General features: G+C 37.5%; 1 protein-coding gene and 2 long non-coding RNA genes across 3 annotated transcripts in view; 1 reads left to right on the top strand and 2 right to left on the bottom strand.

The window, feature by feature from the left end:
* snd1 (staphylococcal nuclease and tudor domain containing 1) overlaps positions 1–8,717 on the top strand; it is a 169,762-nt gene extending 161,045 nt beyond the window's left edge. The window contains exons 23-24 of the mRNA XM_042722131.1: positions 5,730–5,774; positions 7,820–8,717. Coding sequence (XP_042578065.1) covers positions 5,730–5,774; positions 7,820–7,885 — 111 coding nt within the window. The 3' untranslated portion in view covers positions 7,886–8,717. The remainder of the gene's footprint in view (positions 1–5,729; positions 5,775–7,819) is intronic.
* The window catches only part of LOC122137030, a 32,640-nt gene extending 14,497 nt beyond the window's left edge, over positions 1–18,143 (bottom strand). Inside the window, exons 1-3 of the long non-coding RNA XR_006154526.1 lie at positions 18,062–18,143; positions 16,759–16,864; positions 10,386–10,677 (exon numbers count right to left, since the gene is read on the bottom strand). This is a non-coding gene — a long non-coding RNA (uncharacterized LOC122137030). The remainder of the gene's footprint in view (positions 1–10,385; positions 10,678–16,758; positions 16,865–18,061) is intronic.
* Positions 18,144–18,151: 8 nt separating this feature from the next.
* LOC122137031 overlaps positions 18,152–19,883 on the bottom strand; it is a 101,007-nt gene continuing 99,275 nt past the window's right edge. The window contains exon 4 of the long non-coding RNA XR_006154527.1: positions 18,152–19,054. This is a non-coding gene — a long non-coding RNA (uncharacterized LOC122137031). The remainder of the gene's footprint in view (positions 19,055–19,883) is intronic.

The raw sequence follows: 19,883 nt of genomic DNA, 5'->3' as shown, positions 1-19,883 counted from the left end.
TTTTTTCTTTTTTTTTTTACAGACAGAGTGCATATCTAAGTCTTTGATATTCATTTCTATATTAAATAACCTATAATAAATCAGTGCACTAGATGAGGTAAAATTAAGCATTGTGTATGTTAACTTTTCTATATTAAATAACCTATAATAAATCAGTGCACTAGATGAGGTAAAATTAAGCATGTGTATGTTAACTTTTATATATATATTTATATATATATTTAGACATTTAGTCGACTAAAACTTGACTAAACAAAAACAGGACAAGGTTGACTATGATAACTAGAAAGTACATTGACACAGGACTGAGACTAAATCACTAAATCACACAGCCCTAGTTTACACATTTAAACCAGCTCTGGAAACTTTCATTTAATAGCCGTTTATCTGATGGAGGTGAGACTTCATTGCTTACAAACTCTTCTCCCTCAGTTTGATTTGAGACACTTGAACCCATTCTTTGATCAGCTATTTATCCTGTGACCTTCTGCCGCCCTGATGGAATTTGTTTTCACTCCTGAATCAGACCACACAGGTTTGTTCTTGGCAGGCTGCTTGTGATGAACTTGAAGTGGTTTGTAGACTCTGAGCATATGGAGGGTGTTTGTGACAGCCACGTCAGGTCCACCGTTTCCTCGTTCCCATAGGAACACTGCTGTTCTGGTTCACTCGAACCCGCCTCTCACTCCCTCGCGCTTTCTTTCTTCATTTTCTATTACAGGTTGTTTGAGGTGCATGTATAGAGCTGTCTGACTTTGGTGGCACTCACTTCTGCTCCTGTTTTACACTCACATATATATATGAATCACTTGTGCTCAGGCATATTGTACCTCAAATACTGTATACATGCTTTAGTTCAGCATTGCAGCTCAATGTACATCCAAAGAAAGCTCCAGTAGTTTTAAGACATGTAAACATGGCTATAAATGATTGTCAACTGAAAGTGTTTAAGAATCCTGATCAGCCCAACACCACGACATTGGCCTAACCAATGGCACGAGTTCATGGGCGGGACTATCTGTTGACCGACCAATGGCAGATAATGTTCAGGAAACAGATCATTATTTTTGTCATTTCATTCTGTGATTCTAGTAGGACAGAAATTAGTGAACTGAACATGGAAATATTCCATCATCTGAACATGGTAATATATTAAATATATCCAAAAACAAAGTCTGTGCCACTTTTCCTGCCATTAATGCAGACTTGTACATTTATGAATATGTAATAACTATCTTATTACACTATTACATTCCATCATCAGTAAATGCACATGAAGGGCACATCCTGTATGCCAGATCGAGTCCACAGTCTGGCTAGCATTGGCACTTTAGTATAGTGTGGTGGCGCCATGCCACTTGTCTTCTGCTTTCACCCTTGGCTTTTCATAAAGATTCTCTCATCTCACTCTCTCCTTCATTAATTTTCTCATTCATTATCTCTCCCACTCACGCTCTCTTTCTCTGTCCTCCCTCTCTCCTTCCCCATCTTTTCTTGCTGCTGGTTTGGCCTCCAGTGCAGTACACCGTGTGCAGGAGGATGTAGTTTGGAAATTTGCATGTATTTGCATGTCGGTGAAAGCGGTGTGATAAATCATAATCTGCAGAATTAAAGACAAAGCAGTGGATCAAACCTTTCATTCCTTAGTAAATTAGCTGTGATTTAAAACGCTGTTAATACGCAGTGATTATTTACTCTGCCTTCATAATACATGCTGCCATCCCACCCGTGACCCCACACCTTTTGTCTGTCTTGTGATATTTTATTCCTTTTAAACACACTGTGCTCTGTGATCTTTTTTCCCAATGTCCTCTCTGCTGCTGAAGGGTATCTGCCATGCTTGACACCTGACTTCCTGCTATCAGCAAATCTTTACTCTGCAGACCAGAGTCCATACGTCAGTCAGTCCGTCACATTCACTGTGGTCTAGTGAGAAATGAGTCCTTGAATATCCGTATAAGGAGACTGAAAAAGAGAAAGGAAATCTTTAGAGTGAGAGTAGGAGTCAGGTATGGGAACGTCTGTCTGACAGGGAGAGAGTGACAGATAAGGCCCACCGGTTCCCTTTCTCTCCACCTGCGCGCAGATAACGCAGGCCTTTCGATAAGTGTGCATGAGCTTCATCAGTTCTCAGGATCGATAGTTGAAATCGATGTGTCATATCCCTCCCTGTGTTTGTCAAGCACTGCTCTTTTTTTTATTTCTCTCTTTCTCTGATTTTCTTCCTCATCCGGGCATGCTGGATGAGATGTCTGTGCGTTATCGGACGGGATGCAATTGTAAGGGGTGAATTCACATCAAGTCAAGCTGCTCTGAGGTCAGTTTAGTAGTGCTGCTCCTGCATGTAAAGCTTGGTGGGCTTTTAGTGGGCTTCTCATGCAAAGGCTGTTCCAACAAGGTCTGCAACAATGCTCTACAACAAGATCAGTGAAATTAACCTAATCCAAGATGACAGAGGAGCCAAGAGAAGTAATTATACATAATTTTTTATTTAATGCAAAAAGGGTATCTAGGTAGATGTCCATTTAAGCAGTAGGCAATAAGCCAGCTCGCAGGGTTTGGTACAGAGGTTCCTTGTATTTATGCTACATCAGCGCTAAGCTTGTGCTTACTGTAGCGTACCATCAGTGACACTGGTGCCTTTTCACGTTCATTAGTTTTACAAGCTAATTACAAGCTCACATACCAATTAGCGTTTACAGTCATAGAATGCAGTCAGTCTTATTGGAGATTTGTTCTGGAAGATTCTTCTTAAGCATACAGTATTGACTTAGATAGTTGATTTAAAAGGGCTAAACTCTGGACTTATCATTTCAGAAAGAGTTTGTAAGTCTTGTTGCTGTATAATGACCTTCCCTTGGAGACATTAATTAAGGCATGAAAGGTGGTCTGATCTCAGCCAGAGATGTTCTACAAACCTGTGGTGCTATTGATGGCTTGATGAAACCATAGCACTGTTAATATTTTCTCTTTCTCACTGTCATATTCTGGTGATATTGAGTTGTACAATCCAGATAAAAAAGCCCAAGGGAGGTGTAGTATTTATTTATTACGATTGTTATGTGATGAAATTGTCCTATGAGAATTGTAGCTTTTTAGCATTTTATGGAAAGTCGTCTAGGGTTTAAAATAGTGGCTTATATTTCTGTTACTCTCCTGTTTCATTACTTAAACATGTCTTTAATTTGCTAAATTAATAGCTATAAAGGAACCAATGCATAATTAGTGAGCCCAGTTGGACATATTGCTTAGGGGGCTTTTAGTAAGTCTCAGATTATTTAATCTCAGCTAAAGTACAATCAGGCATTTACAGGGCACCCCATGTCCAGTCATATCCCATCATGCCTCGCTCCTGACAGCTCCATTACCCATTAACCAGTAGAAGTTAGCTAAGCTTAGAATGGGGAATTTTCTGCTCCTCTAGTATCAAACACACACTCATCCTCACAAACGGGCCGGGACACATGCTGAATGACACGCATCGCTGCCTAAAAACCCCATTTCATTCCTGTGCCCTGTGGATTGAACACAGGCTTGATCTGGGACAGAGAAGCCGTTTCAGCTCCAGAGTCTTTCTGTTGTTTAATCTCTGTACAGAGATGATCAAAGTCCAAACTGTTCTCTTCGAATGCTGTGCGGCTGTGTCTATGATCGCTTTGATTTTCAGGCTGCCTGCATTACTGGGTATTATAGAGTGTTTCTAAGAACACCGCAAATCTGATCACTGTCCCATCATTTCATGCCGAGAGACGGTAAAAGACTCAGTTGCAGTCTGCAGATTGGTAAAACACAGCCACCTGAACCCACAAGAGTGAAGGCTATGAATAGAGGACACAGAAATGGCACTTGGAAAGGAGAAGTGTGTGTGTTTTCAGACTCTGTTGTAATGGTGAAACTCTAAAAGTTGACAACACATTGTCATTGAGTGTTAAAGAAACATTCATGAATGAGATAATGAAGCACAGATGTGCTTAATGTTAAAGAGTTCATTTAATGTGGTACTTGCACACACCGAAATCTGCCTCTCAGATAGCATGCAATTTTGAATTCAGTTCATTTTTTGCAGATTATTGCACTTCAGTGGTCAAATACATAAAAATGTCAGTTTGCCTGCATTGGCAAGTATTAATGTAAGCGCAGTCTGTTGTGTCTTAAGTGAATGTAAACAATTGGGAAAGAGATCTGATGTCTGAAATTTGTGTATCGGTATATTGAAGCTGTGCATTTGGTCTTAAAGTGACAGCAGCCTAATATACCAGCTGCTGACTGTCATGTTAATCAAACAAAAGAAAAAGAAAATCATTCCTCTTTACTGAATAACTTTTATAGCTTTAATAAGTGTAAAACTATATTGTTACGAAATAAAATTACTCATTGTGAAAACATTTTGTACATATCGTACACCTATTACAAGAAGAGACAATACGCATGGTGATACAAGTTCGACAATGTGTCACAATGCATCAAGATAATACTAATGTTTGTAAGTTAAAAAAAGGTTGATATCTTGATTAATATACACAATAGCTACAGTATATCAGTTATTTGACTATTGGGTCAATATTATAATATCCATTGTTTATACTGTACTTTATACTGTACATTATAATGTTATGATGCCTAAATTCACTTGAGGCATTTAAAATGATTTTATTTTTAAATAATTTCAGCAAAATATTGTATTATTTGCCTATGCTTTTATCCAAAGCGACTTAACATTGCCTTCAAGGTATGCTCTAATGGAAACTAAATTTAAATCTAAATGTAAATTTTTCGTATCAGCTATTTATCAGTAATAATTATCAGCTTAGCAGTATTATTAATATCTGTGCATCCCTAATCTTGAAATGTCGATTAACTGGCATACATGATGCTATCAGCAGAGTTTGTGAAACTGCTGATGATGATGGTGTGTGTGGATGTGGCGCGTCAGACGCTTGATGGATTAGCTGCGTTAGCTGCACTTTTCTCTGCCGTCTGCAGCTGCAGAGTCCAGATGTACCCCGGAGTCTTTTCATGCATGTCCTAAAGCACTGAAGAACCACCTGATCTTCAGCCAGCCAATTAACCCCCACATGCAAACACGCTGCTAAAAGAGCACACCCTACGCTTTTTAACATCTGCCATCTTTGTGCATTAAATCCTCGGCTGTGATCTCATCCGTACCTAGTACTTCAGAAAACACAGACCTTTCCAGCTTTCTAACGATACTGCCGATACTGCTCTGAACCGGAAACAAAGACAGTCTCGCTCTCTGACTCCTCTATGCCTCAGTCAGTGACTCTCAATGCTTGCTGTGGCAGAAGCGGTCAATATGTTTAGTGTTATTCAGGCCTGTGTCTGTGGTGCAGGAAAAGAAAGAGAGTGAGAGACTCACAGGCCGTCTAGTGGCTGGAACCACCCACACTTTCACTTTTTGTTATTGAATGCATACTCTGCAAGCACATGGCTCCAGTCGCCACCCTGATGATCAGGGAGCGACACAACAAGATGAAGGTCTATTAAAACATCACCTAAACAAGGTGCACTTACTGTGATTGACTTGTGGATTCTGCACAGCATCAATCTGGGAAAATGCTGTCATTTTTAAAGCAATCTCTGTCCTCCATAATGTCCTATGTGTGTCATTTATTTTGTTGAAGATGCTGAAGGATGTCGTTTGGGTATGTTAAAGTTAAACACAACACTAGGCCTTTCTCTGTCTAAATGTACTTTTTTTCTTGTCATAGGTGACTGAATATCTGAATGGCCAGGAATCTGCCAAGAGTGCCAGGGTAAGAGCTGTAAACTCTCATCCTCTTTAAATCTTTCTGCTTTATCACACCACAGTCAACCACAATATTTTCCAGCAATTCATTTCTTTATATTTATATAGGTAACACTTTAAAATAAGGTTCCATTAGGTCACAAACAAGCCGACACTGCTGCTAAAGAAGCACAGATATTGAAATGCGTTCCATGCCACCCTCAGATTTTTTAAACTCACCACAGCATCTTGCGTCATCAACAGATGTCAAAATGATTGGGATCAGTGCATCAGTTGCATCTTTATTTTCATTAATCACTAGGATCAGATTGTATATACATTATGCTAAATAGGACATTAAAGAAAGACACACCGGTATGCTCTTCATGCCAGTGAGTCCAGTTTCTTTAAAACAGTTTATTAAATTGTGCTGGTTTAAGTCTTTTAGGAAATAATATCACTCCGCAAACACTTTTGAAGACATTTTTAACAGATTCAACCCTGAATCCATTTTAGAGTTATCTAAAGTGAATTTTAAAAAACTTATACGGGTTTTAAATTGCTCTTTTATATTATTTCAAATTGTAAATGAATATAGAAAACTGGCATGACAGTAAAACATCAACCAACCAACCCATTAGTTAACATTAGTGAATGCAATTCACATTAACTAACGAGGAAAACATTTGTTACTTTGTTTTTATTAATGTTCATTAAATACAAATGTATACATTGTTAGTTCATGTTAACAAATTGAACCTTGTGTAACCAAGTGTTACCTTATTATCATATACATGGGATATAATTTATGTAACTTTAGCGCTAGACTGTATATTTGAGGCATCCTCAGTTCATGTTAGTATCTTTTTTTTTTTTTTTTTATTCTTGCATTTCTCCTTGCCTGTTTATTTTGTTTTTTGCTTTTTTTGGTTGTTGAAACAGAGAGTTTTGTTTTCAGAACTGGCTTTGGCTTTGTTACCTGTAACATTGACTTTTATGCAGCGCTGTGCACGTTGAACAGTCTTTTGGCTAAAACATTGCACCATATGACAAGCCAATGGCTGTTTAACAAGACTCAAGCAGAAGAGAGAACCATGCCAACCCAAGAGCTTGATGATGATGTCCCTGCTAACGACGGCGCTAATTATCTTAGACATTAATTGGCTGTGATTCTCTCCGAGTTAACAGCCACATGCACACCGATGACAGAAATGAAGAGAAAAGATAAAAGCCTTTGTATCACATACAAAATGATTTCCCATCTTCCCTAAGAATCTCTGAAGCCGAAACGATTCACTTTTGCACAAATGAAACATTTCGCTGCTTTATGTGGCAAAACCGATGTAAAATAGGACTGCTATGGAATTTGTTGGAGGTAAAGTCTTCACGCGTGACTGGATGTGAAAGGACTAGAGTTAAAGAGCACAGTAAACGACCATTCGCCTCGTTATTACTGAGGTGTGATGATGTTACAGACCAGCTCGTGTTTTAATGATCCTGTCTACACGCTGACCATCTGCGCCTCAGTCTCACAGTTACATGGGCAAAAACGCTTATCAGAATTTAATGATGGTGAATCAGTGCTGTCAGGTGACTAAAAGCCTCATTTTGCTACTTATTAATGTTTCATTGAAGTTATTTAGAATTTGGGGGGGTCAAATGTTTGTTTTCCCTTTCAACAATTTTTGCAATGAAGTTCTTTTACCTCACGTGTCCATTTAAAGAAGCAGCCCATTTAAAACATCAAAGATCTGCTGCTTTGAGGATTCGTCGTCATTATAATCTGATGCTTTCAATGCAGGGTCAATAAAAGTCTCATATGCATCGTTACAGTGCATAAAATATATATAAAGTATTAACTTAATACTATATAGGAAGCTTAGCTTCAGCAAAGCCACAATGGAAGTGTCCAAACTGCATTGGAAATCTGAAATAATTTTAGTAAGAGCATTTTTTTTTTTTTTTTTTTTTTTTGACATTCTTACAAGTTGCATGGCTGACATTCCCACAATGTACAGTTAGAGCTTTATTTTAACTCTGTCTTTAATTGATTATTTTCCGTTTCTTTTGCAGCTTAACATTTGGCGTTATGGAGATTTCCGTGATGATGATGCGGATGAGTTCGGGTATCGCCGCTAAGTCATTGTTCCAAAGACCGTGAGGAAGACCAGATGCATTCGCAGAGAACACAAAAAAATAAAAATCATGACAAAAAAAAATCACAACAAAACATCAGTATGCTCTTATTTTTTCTAACGTTGAACATTTGCCTCTTTCTGTTTTTTTTTTTTTTTTTTTATAACTCTGTGCATATCCTCTCTTCTGCCCAAGGACTTTGTTTCTTGTCATTTTCTTTCTTTCTTTTTTTTTTAAAAGCGAGTAGGCTACAGATAACTAGCTGCTTCGAATTGGACCAACGTACTTACCTTAATCTTAAATTTTGACATGTTAGCCAATCATCTTTTTCATGTAAATTTTTAGCCAATCACCAGCTGTCAAACCCCATCCTAGCAAACCTGATCTGCCCAATCAGATTCTATATTTTGGGGCAAGACTTTTAAAGAAATGAGGGGGATGCACAGAGCAACCGTGAACTCAACAGCTTGCTGAGAAAACACCTCCTTAATCATGAGATTCTATATTTCAGTATATATGGATATTTTGAAGTTAGATCGGAACTAACCAAGTGAACTTACTGAGCGTATTTTTCTCTCTCTGATGTGATCTGAGTGTTCAGTGACATTTCTGGGCATTTGTGTAGGACGTGTTTTCTCTTTTTCTGTGGCAAAAGAACCGCTGCCAGCACCTTTACAAGCATCTCTCGGCCTCCTCTGTGAGGTTTACTCTACGGTCATCGTTTCGTCTTTTCCTGCTCTTCCCCGCCATACAGAAACAGTGTTTGAATTTCTTTCCTTCTGAGGTAGACCCTGTCATTGTATTTAAATCTGAGAAATAAAAATGAGCAAAGTGCCATGTTGTCTGACTGGTTTTGAGGGTGGGGTGGTGTAGAGTTTACAATTGTGTCACATGAAGACCATTATATAAAACACTGTAGTTACTACACAGCACTACAAAGGGAAAACACAGTAACTACACCAATGCTGCTATGGAGATTTCTGGTGTCTTCATTGATTTGGTATTATCTATCATGGTTAATACTGACAAAATACAATATTAAGTTAAAGGGAGTGTTCTTTCAAAAATTAAAATTGTCATGATTTACTTACCCTCAAATTGTTCCAAACCTGCATAAATTTATGGTCACACTTTATTTTAAGGTGTCCTGAGGATCAGTGAGGACCAAAAACACAAAAAATACTGTACAGTAAAAACAGTCATTTCTGAAATAATACTGGAATTTAAAAAATATTTTCTACTTGTATATGTTTTAAAATGGAAATGCAGTAACCACACAATTCAAATTAAATCTGAGCATTTACAAAATATGAAGTGTATGAAGGCTAAGAAGGCCCATGAATATATTTTTAATGAGTCCCGAGCATGTTTCTCCCTCAGTGTTTTTTTTTTTTTTTTAAAGACAAAATGATACTCTAAATGCCATCCTCATGTTTTAACCACATTTGATTTCAGAATAGTGGCAGATCCACCCAGTGTGATGGAGGTGAGCACTGGGTCTCTTGCTTAAACTGCACTTGAGGAATCGCCCGTGTTTTGGGCTTTAGCTGAATGGCCATCATCTCTACTAAAAACATCATCGCGTCTGTTCTCCACTGCCCTAATGAACCATAAACCCCCCTCTCCTGTTTTGCCCAGTGCAACTCAAGTTATTTATTAGCTTTGTGAGAAAGGGCTTTTTGATGAGATTATGGTATAATGTAGTTCTCTAATGTTAGTTTATGACTTTTAGAACAGAGTTCTGCCCAGATTTCTGCCTCATTGCTGCGCCAATGTGCTGTTTCAGCTTTATTACAGCCCTTTATTAAGTCAAAACACTGGAAATAACTAATTTTCAGGTTAATGAGATCTAACTTCACAATCATGTAATATGTTGTGGCCTTTAACAGAAGGACATCGTGTCCTTTTCTTGTCAAATGAAGACAGAGCTCATCTCCATTTCATGTCTTTTTTCCTCAAGTGAATCTAGCAGTGTTCAGCTTGATTGGCCCAATTCTTTGACCTTTCTAAACCTTTTATGTTAAATAATTTAAGGACTCAAACCCATATATATTCACTCAAATTGAGAAATATGAAAATTTAGATTAACATTATGTAGGTCAGAGCCATGGTGCAGCAGAAAGTACCGTGGTGAACACAGATGATTAAGATTTCACATTTAAATCCACCTTATATCCCTGTCTCCTTTTTCTTGCCCCCTCTTCATTATATCATTAATAAAAGCAGAAAAAAAAACAAGTTTAAGATGCTTTGTGCAATATTAATCCTGAACTTTAAGAATTTCATTAAAAAATATATATATTTTTTTAGTACTTTTGACCCCATGATTTGTTGTGGGTGTATATTGAGAAATAAAGTGTAATTTAGAATGATTTAGGAGAGCTGTGAAAGATATTAACATTTGTCGCCTCATCCCATTTTGTTTTATAATCTTTTATTTTCTCTCTCTCTTCAGGCTGGTGTTAAATGTTATATTTTTGGTGTTTTAAATAGTAAGTTTTACCTCAAGATGTCCAGAAAGTTGCAGTATTCTTATGTGTCTTTCCAGCTGTGTTTCTTCTCTCATCCTCACACCTGCTGCTGTTTTAACCTGTCTTTCATCATGGGATATGAACTACATGAGTTTCTCTGTCTGCCATGGTACACATGGAATATATTCTGTGTATATGTGTGTGTTACACATGATCTGACACATTGAGTGCTCTGGTCCATGCCGTTGTGTGACTCTCACCTGCATGTAACTCTTGTGTCTTCTCTCTTCTTCTGGTTCTTGTGTTCTCTATGGTGGGGACACTCTGGGTGTGAGAGGAAACAGAAGACAACACTTGTGTCAATGTAGCCAACTGCAGACAACCTCTCTATGGCAAATGTATAGCTGTTTATTCACAAGTTAGCATTTAAAGGGACAGTTCACCCAAAAAAAGTGATTTAATGACTTAAATTTCAGTCCGTTTCTCACAGGAAGCTGTTGTGGAGTTGGGATATAACACATGTATCCTATGGTCTACTCTGTGATGCTTTTTTTTAAGCTTGAAATCTTCAGTTCTCATTGAAAAGAGACCAGCACAGTATTTCAACATCCTGCTTTTGTACTCAGAAAAAAATGAAAGTCATAGTCTTGGAACAACAACATTAGGGTGAGTGAAAGATGACAATTTCCATTTGAGTTAACTATCCCCTGAAGTGAACATTGGATCAATTTCTAGACTTTCAAACTGTGCACTTATACACTATGACAAACACGCTTCTGCTGACAATAGAGACAATCAACAGAATGATTTTGAATTTCTGTGCAGACTACATTGAAATAGTTACTGTGTTTGTTCAGTGCTCTTAAACTGATCTCAAGTTTTACATTTCAAGGGGAAAAAGGAATGCAATGCAATGGATATGTGCTTTTCACACTTAAGCTTGAATATCAGAAGTTAGAATTAGTTTTTTTCCAGCAAATGTTATTCTGGCAGATCAGTTCAGCTGCTCAGCTGCATTTCTTGTTTGACATCAGTCAAAAGAGCAGAAAAACAGCAGAATATCAAGAAATGGATGTGCAACCATGAATTTGAGGTGCAGTGAGAACCATAATGTATTTTTTTTTTTTTTTCACATACTGTAGGAAGGTCTGAGAAGTGTTACAGATTTGGATTTTATTGCTTACGGTTATATTCAGGGTTTCTGCATGTCTTAAGTCTTAATTTGCATTTTTCAAAAATTAAGGCCTTAAAATTGATGCACAAAGTCATGGCATTAAATGTTGCATGCTTCCTCTGTATAAATATAGAACATCCTTAAATCAAGATACATTTACTTGAGATGCAAATTGAAGATATGAAGTCTTGTTTTCTGGAAAAATTACACAAAATCAGTTAATGCAAGAACAAATATTTAAACTGGAACAAATATCTGTCAATGGAATATTAAAACTTGAAATCCTTTTGATTTTTTTTTTATTCCAAAGTAATCTTTGAAGCATTGCTAATACAAAATGTGCATTTATAGATTAGTATTGTGCTCCTTCCAACTTGTTCCTTAAGTTTTCTTTGTTTGGTCTTAAGGTCTTTAAAGGTTTTACATTCACCATCATGAAACCTGCAGAAACCCTGTATATTATACAACAGTTCTGATTCATTTCAAACAGTATTGAGAAACCAGAATGTAACAGTAATATCAAATTCACTGAACATGTTAAATATATTTAATAACTGAAGGTAAAGTTTCAACTGTAATAATGAAATGGTTAAATAAGTGTTTTTCTTAACCCTTTAATGTTACATTGGTATCAACAGCTAAAATATATTTTCTTGGATTTGACTGTCATTAACCTGTAACACAGTTGCTTCCTCCTGCCCCTGCTGGGACTCAATAGCTGTGAACTCTGATCCCAGATTTAGTCTCTTGGGGCAGTGTAAGTTGCTCTTATGAGCCAGCTTCCATGTCTTCTGCATGTGTCTTATTGACCTCCAGATGCTCAGAAGAGGTCTGTGTGAGAGCCAAGAGCGAGAGGGGGAAATGGTGTGGTCTTGTTGAAAAGAGGGCATGCACCTTTAACGGAGGCAGTATAAGAGGATTTCTGCCACACACTGCGAGGCAGATTGAACAGCGAGAGGAGTCCAGAATAACTGTTTCTCCTCGCTCATCATTCTGTTAGATCACCATGGCAGCCAGAGGATGAAAAAAGAAAGATCCTGGATAAACTTCGGAAATGATCAAGGACATATATTCACATCATATGTGAATATAATTACTGTGGTCTACTTGTGAACATTAATGTCGGCTGAATCATGTTGGATTCTCATTAGCAGAGCCCTACAGAGATAAATGACAAAGAGTGTAATTATCTATAGAGTGTCAGTGAGAGTCACTCTCATTCTCCTCTTGATGAAAGCTATATGCCTACTAACCTGAGAACACAGGATGATGTTATCTTTTTGATTAATGATATGTGAATACTGCCCTGAGAACACAGGATCTGTTTAAAACTAGAGTGATCTATATATAATATATAATATATATATATATATATAGTATTATGAATTCCTGACATGTCGGGTCTTTTTTCAGTCAAAAGCTGTTCCAGGATTTTCCTCCATAAAAGTTCGGTTGAAGCAAACTTGCAATGTTTCAATGCAGCTTCAAAGGGTTCTATCCCAGCTGAGGTATTTGGTTTTTTTTTAATTTTTTTATATATATTTTATTTATATATACTTTTTAACCACACATGGTTTCAATGCAGCTTCAAAGGGTTCTATCCCAGCTTGTCTTTGTCGGTTCAAGAGAGTCAAGGGTGAAAAACTTCATCTCATTTCTCCTCCCATATCAGACATTGCTTTTAGCATTTTTTGTAAGGGTTTTTGACTTTGCCCGTCGCTTTGTAAAACACAGGTGTATTCGGCCTACATAATTTTCATGTTTATGTCCCAGAGCCATTATGTTTAAGTCAGCCATTTTTCCCGTCCCCATGTTTTCTGTTTACTAACACTGTGAGCTCCCCTATCTCAGAGGACTTGTTAGATAGAACTCTAATCTCTCACTGTCATGAGAGGAAGGAAACTAAGTTATCTGGTTAAGCATTAGTCGGTGTCATGAATAACAGAGGGGGAAAGTGCTTGAGGTGACATGGCATCTCTCTAAAATGATCAGATTAAGTGTTCACAGTTGTGCTAACAGGAGAGGAGGGTGTCTCTGTAGCAACGCAGTGCAGCACAGTGGGATGAACGTGAACCTCTGGTTTCTGTTGCTACGGTAACATCAGGTGATTCTATAATTATCCTTCTTGTACTGATGGTCTCAGATGCCACGCCCTGCCTGCCGGCTCTCAAACACACCTGACATTCTCCTGTGCCTCTCTAAACCAGTGATTCTTCCAGATTCCATGACTGCTTAAAAAACTTTTTAAAAATAACTTTTTTTTATATTCAGTTACTTTTCTTTGACAGTAGTAGTTTTGAAGTGTTAGACTCAGTGACTAATCAGTGAATAATATTAATTATGATGCTGAGTAATATCCATATAAGCTTAAATCAAAAACATTTCTGGTTTGATGTTGATGAAAGTGTGTTTGAGCCTATTAATGGAACTGTGGGGCTACATAAGAAATTTTTTCCTGTGCGCTTTTGAAGTTTTGCGTTTAGATGATAATGTTGTCAAAAACAAACCCTGTTCAGACAGATCTGTCAAATGACTAAAAATGCGGTATTAGGCCAGTAGTTGGCAATATCTACGCACTGTGTGCCTGCAAACATATGCACTTCTATAGACGTCACAGTTACGTCACTTCCAGCTGCGTGTGCACTATGTTGGCAGAAAAACACAGGTAACAAGTGGAGGGAAGTGGGTAAAGTCCATGTTATTAGAGGGAAAAAAGTATTGTGACATTGGATGTCAGAATCGGAATGCAAATAATTTTTATAGAATCAACTTTATAACTCAATTTAAATTTTCAATTCTGAAAAAGAAAAAAAATGGCAGATGTGTGGGATATAAACTTATGATTCTGAGCCGAGGGGGAAAGAGACAGAGTTGTTCCCTTTCAAGGAAACTGCTAACTGCATCCTCTAGGGGTCGCTAGAGGATGCAGTGTCTCGTTCCCTACTCAGGAAACCATGGTTACATTCGTAACCTGAGATGTTCCCTTTCAAGGGAACTTCGAACTGCGTCCTCTAGTGACCCCTGGAGGACGCAGTGTCTCGTTCCCTACTCAGGGAACCATGGTTACATTTGTAACCTGAGACGATTTTTCTTATCAGAATTGTTACAATATTTGCGAGAGAAAAAAAGTAATTTATTTTTATAATTTTCTGCCACCAGATAGGCTCTGCTCACAAAAAATGTTTGCACAAACCAAAATATGTCTGTAGACTGAACACATAATATGCATTTGTATGACTGTAGTTTACACACAGTTTATCATTTTCAAAAACTTGAACTTTGAAACTCATTTGCACTGTTGTCATGTAAAGAATACTTCTTTTTTTTTTTCTTTTTTTGCGTATGCCAGCATATGCGTACAGTTGAAAATGTAGCCTTTCAAAGTACACTCCATTTAACAGTGTCCAAACACAGGTGGTCAACACATATTGATAACGACATTTGCATCACACAGACTGTAAACAAATCTTCGCGTACACACAAAACCTTTGGGCTTTACACAGGAGACTATTCCTTTTCTATATTTGTCCGAGTGATGGAGATTTCTAGTTTAATATCTGCCGCTGCTCACTGATAATGCATCAGAGCATCAAATTAAACTGATCCACTCCTGTGTTTATCCACACTTCTTCTATGACTGCAGGCCTTGATTAATAACTTGAGAGATGGAGGAGGGAAAGAATCAATGGAGCCTAGGTTGATTCTTTTCACCATGCACCCTACAACAAAAAACAACACTGTGGAAAAATATCCACTTTCATCTTTTCCCACTTACCATCCAATCATCCAAAAAACTGACATAAATAAAGATCACCTCTGTCCATATTCCTCCTCTCATTCTAACCTCATCCATGCAGGGGAGCGCGAAGATGTTTGTAATGCTGAATAACTGAAATATCAGTACTGCACTTTGCATATACATTGACTACACTGAGTATGTAAATGCATATAAATATACATATCGGGAAACAGTTTATGTTATAAGGGGATTTTGGTGTGTATGTTACGGTATCAGGGTCATAATTTTCTTTGTTTTGTTTTTTTCAGTCTATCGTTACTGCATTCTTGTACGGAGCCCTGCACATGACATGCAAGAAAAAATAAATTGTGCACACAATTTACTAATTCATTCTCGATTTATAAATCGTGTGCACGATTTAGCAAATCGAGGGAATGATTTAGCCTACTATTTTTTCCTGCGAACTCTTGTAATCAGGAAGCTGTTAATCTCCTAAAAGAGAAAATGACTGTTGTTGACCAGGTTTATTTCTGCTGTTTGTGACATTAAATCTGTCGCTCGGGCTGCCCCTTGCCATTTGTTGCGCATATATTAGCCTTTATGTGATTGATTAAATCATTTCATTATTTGTGATAATCTCCTAAAACTGCCTGTAGGTTGACTGAATAGAAATGACTCTGTGGAGCATATCTAATTGCCCTAATTAGCATATGCAGATGAGCCTGTTATCTTGTGTACAGAGTGTTGCTTATGGTAAACACAGGACTAATCACTTTAACGAATTTAGCTGTTTAAATGCTGGTAATTGTGCATTGTTTAAACAGATGGGTTCCGTTTTCGCAAGCATTCAGACAGGAAGTGTTGAGATGAGTGTTCTCCAATCAGCTTGCTTCTTCTCATCCTCATCATTGACACACAGGGTAGCCCTCTAATTACCCTGCTTTAAACGAGCCGTATCCCCTTTCGAAAGAATACATGTAAATGAACTCTCCATGTCTTCCACAGATGTATTAAAAGACTAAGCGTACACTACATGGCTGATGCTCATCACCCTCTGCACTTTTTCTCATTTTATAGCACGTTGGTGCTAAGTGGAGTAATGTGGAAAAAATACATCCATGACCTTTAAAATGTGCAATTACAAGAGTTTTTGTCTTGTATTGTGTGCTTAATGGTTTTGTTCTTGTATTATCTTCACAAGGTCATCAGGAGGTTTTTTTCAGGTGTTTGGAACTCTTATTTTTCTCTTTTCATTCATCCACATGCCTGCCTTCATGTCACATATCAGCAGATTCCATTATAAAACAGGACTTTCAAAAGAAGCAATGGACCTTGACGGATCCAGTCCTCTATTGAGAGTCTAAGACACACATGCACGTATGGTTGTCATGTGACATGTTCCTCAGAGGTGCAAAATCCTGCAGTAAGTGATGTAGCCCTAGGCATACTGTTCATGATTCCGACACAAGAACAACTACAAAAGGTTACTAACTTGTATGTTTGTAAGTACGTGCCAGTTGTTACACCAAAGGTTCCATGATTTCGTCCTGTCTCCAGAGAACCCTCGGGTCATGCGTACACCTACACCGTGACTGCCTCTGTGGGGGGAAAAAGTTTATGTAACAAGAAGGAAATTCAGGTAATCTCAGCTGTAAGATGCAATAAGTGCGGTCTACTGTGGATGTGAAACCTGAAATGGGTAACCCCAAATATATACAGAAGGCACCACTGCTGTGCTATTTGTTGAACATAAAGTGGAGCTGACAAAATTCTTCTGACAAAAATCATGCTCTCTTTCCCCTGAATAATGGTGTTGAAAAGTGTGAAGGTTTTTTGTATTTTTTATTTTCTGTGAGAACTTGAGGGGTTCCTGCTACATCAATATTTAATATGAAGATTTCTTCTATATTCCTGCTTCTCCATCTCTTGAGAGCTCAAATAGCACTATCCCAAAAATACCGTCCTTTAACAAAGAATTTAAGTTTAACCAGGAAATGTCTACAATTACTTCCCAAACCTGTTCTGGTGGCCTCAGCACTGCAGGTTTTGAATGTTTCCCCTTTTGGATTCCCCAGTTCAGGTCTTGTAGTCTTTATTAATGAGCTGACGATTTCAGTCAGGTGTGTTATGAGGCAGAAATACAAGGACATGTTTGGAATGAACAGGTCCAGAATTCTGTACTAATTACACCTCAACTAGCCAACATGCAAGAATCATTCATGTCTTTGCTAAAGGTCTTGGCATTAGGGCTGAAAGATTAAAAGAAATAAAGTTCAAAGCAGCCCTCTACATTGCGAGTAAATCACTTGCATACGTGACTAAATCTTCACTCGACTAAATGATGCCAATACTAGCCACTGGCTAATAAATTCTCAGATTTTACTCGCCAGTCTGTGAGTTGGAGGCTAAGTATAAGTTTAGTACAGATATATTTTCAGTCGTGAAAACACTGACTGAGCGCTTTCCCATTTTTTACTGAATGACCAAAAAAGCACCACCACCAGTCCTAAGTTCAGTTAAAATGACTAATATGCATTCATAGATGGTCAACAAGTTTAAATTCTAAATACTAAATTTCTATCATTAAATAATACTTAATAATAAAAAAGCTCTGTGTGTCTATCTATCTATCTATCTATCTATCTATCTATCTATCTATCTATCTATCTATCTATCTTGTTTTTTTTTTTTTATTTTTCTGTATATATATATATCTATCTATCTATCTATCTATCTATCTACTGTATATCAATCTGGCAAGTAAACTAAAGAATCCAACCCTAATAAAAACTCACCTGCCTGTAGGTTCCTAGTAAATCTTCAGACCTTGATTAGATTGTTCAGGTGTGTTTTATTAGAGTTGACTCAAAAATTTTGCAGGCCTGCGGCTCTCCAGGACTGGCGTTCGCCAACCCTACAATAGAAAAACAAAGCCTAAACCCAGTTTTTTAATTTATTTAAATACATATTTACAAGCATAGCACTGTGTTCATTTACATCCATGCAGCCCATTATCTGGAGTTTTTAGTGTCTCATATGAACTCCATCTCTGCATCTGCTTTGAGTTTGGGTCACTTACAACATCCATTTCACCAGATTTTTAATAAGAAGCAATCATAAACCTCCCTGCAGTTTTTAATACTCAACTTTTTGTATTTTACAGTGACATTTTCATTACAATAGTATTATTACTTATTTTAATATTTGTATCACATTTTAAATCTCAATCATTTTAATTAGAAAAATCACATTTACATTTCCCCCTCAAATTGTGCAGCCCTACTTGCCATGCATTTCAAATGATTAAGCTTTTTTTTCTCAGAGTATATATCTACTAGAAGTCTCTTCCAGGAAACATTCCACAGAGGAAGCAATGGAGCATTTAGTGATCCAGCATCAAGACCAGTGATGTGTGAATGATATACAGCACTCCCAGTATGTTAAATATGCATTAAACTCGTCCATGATGCACATGCTGTGTGTAGTTGATTCACATGTTGACACTGGTGTGTTTATTATTCCAAAAGAGTGTCTGTCTTTTTTCGTGTAGTTTCTTAATACATAATCATACCCTGAATGGCTGCAGGGCTGTCTAACAAGATAATCAGTTTGTCTTCATTGCAGATGGTGATGATTCCCATGTGTGTTCAGGGTGGGTGCCTTCACAGTAGTTTCTCACTTCCCCCAGGATATCCTGTTAATGTGTGAATGAGGTTCCCCGTAGACTTGCGTACCTGAAAACCTATACACCGCTTTTATCCTCCTATCAATCTCTTCCTGTTGTGCACCTGTAGGTAGAGAGAGATTCATTTGTCAAAGAATAGTGTCCTTTACCACACTCTAGCAGTGTGTTATTGGTTGTAATCTGACAACAAAAATATTACAATCCATATTTGACCTGTCAAATATTAGAAACATCTGTCTCGCACATGAGTTAGAGACAAATGTTATACAGGATGTCAGGGTAAGTCAATGTACTGTACCTGTGTTTCATTGTGTTTCCCCGTTTCACTAAGGGTAAAGGGCATTGCTTGCATTTATTTATTTATTTTACAGAAAATGTCATCTAGAAGAAGTTGCTGTCTCAGTTTGGAGCTAAAATATTTCCTTTCATCACCATGGCTACACCAGGACAACTGCAAGAATGTTTTTTCTGTCCAACCCTCTGTTCTTATTTTTACCCCTCTTGGCTATGAAGCATTTTATAGTAAAAAAAAAAAAAATATCTGCTTATGGCAGGGATTAATTAAGCTCATTCCACAGGATTCAAAAGAAGCTACAACTATGAACAATAGAATTTCAAGGCCCTAAAGTCTAAAGAATTAAGATAAGGTTGATTTAATCGAAGATCAATAGTCAAAGAAGTTGAGGGACATTGTATTGGTGTGCTTCCCTGAACATATGGTAGTGGTCCTCTCCAAAAGTCCTTCACATCCATGGGGCCTCAAGTACCTTAGAGATATACACTCTTAGATTTAGAAGGAGTCTGTACAGTTTTAAGAAGCTCTCTGTAATACATAAGTATTGGTTTGAGAGCCCTAAGTCAGGAAAGAGCATTCAGATTCAGCCTACTCAGGTCTGCTGGGTTTATGATGAAAGTGGAAGCTCAAAGAGAAT

Source organism: Cyprinus carpio, chromosome B4 (genome assembly GCF_018340385.1).
Source record: "Cyprinus carpio isolate SPL01 chromosome B4, ASM1834038v1, whole genome shotgun sequence".
Classification (NCBI taxonomy): Eukaryota; Metazoa; Chordata; class Actinopteri; order Cypriniformes; family Cyprinidae; genus Cyprinus; species Cyprinus carpio.
The sequence above is the reverse complement of the archived record's forward strand: the minus strand, read 5'-3'. Positions and strand labels throughout refer to the sequence as shown.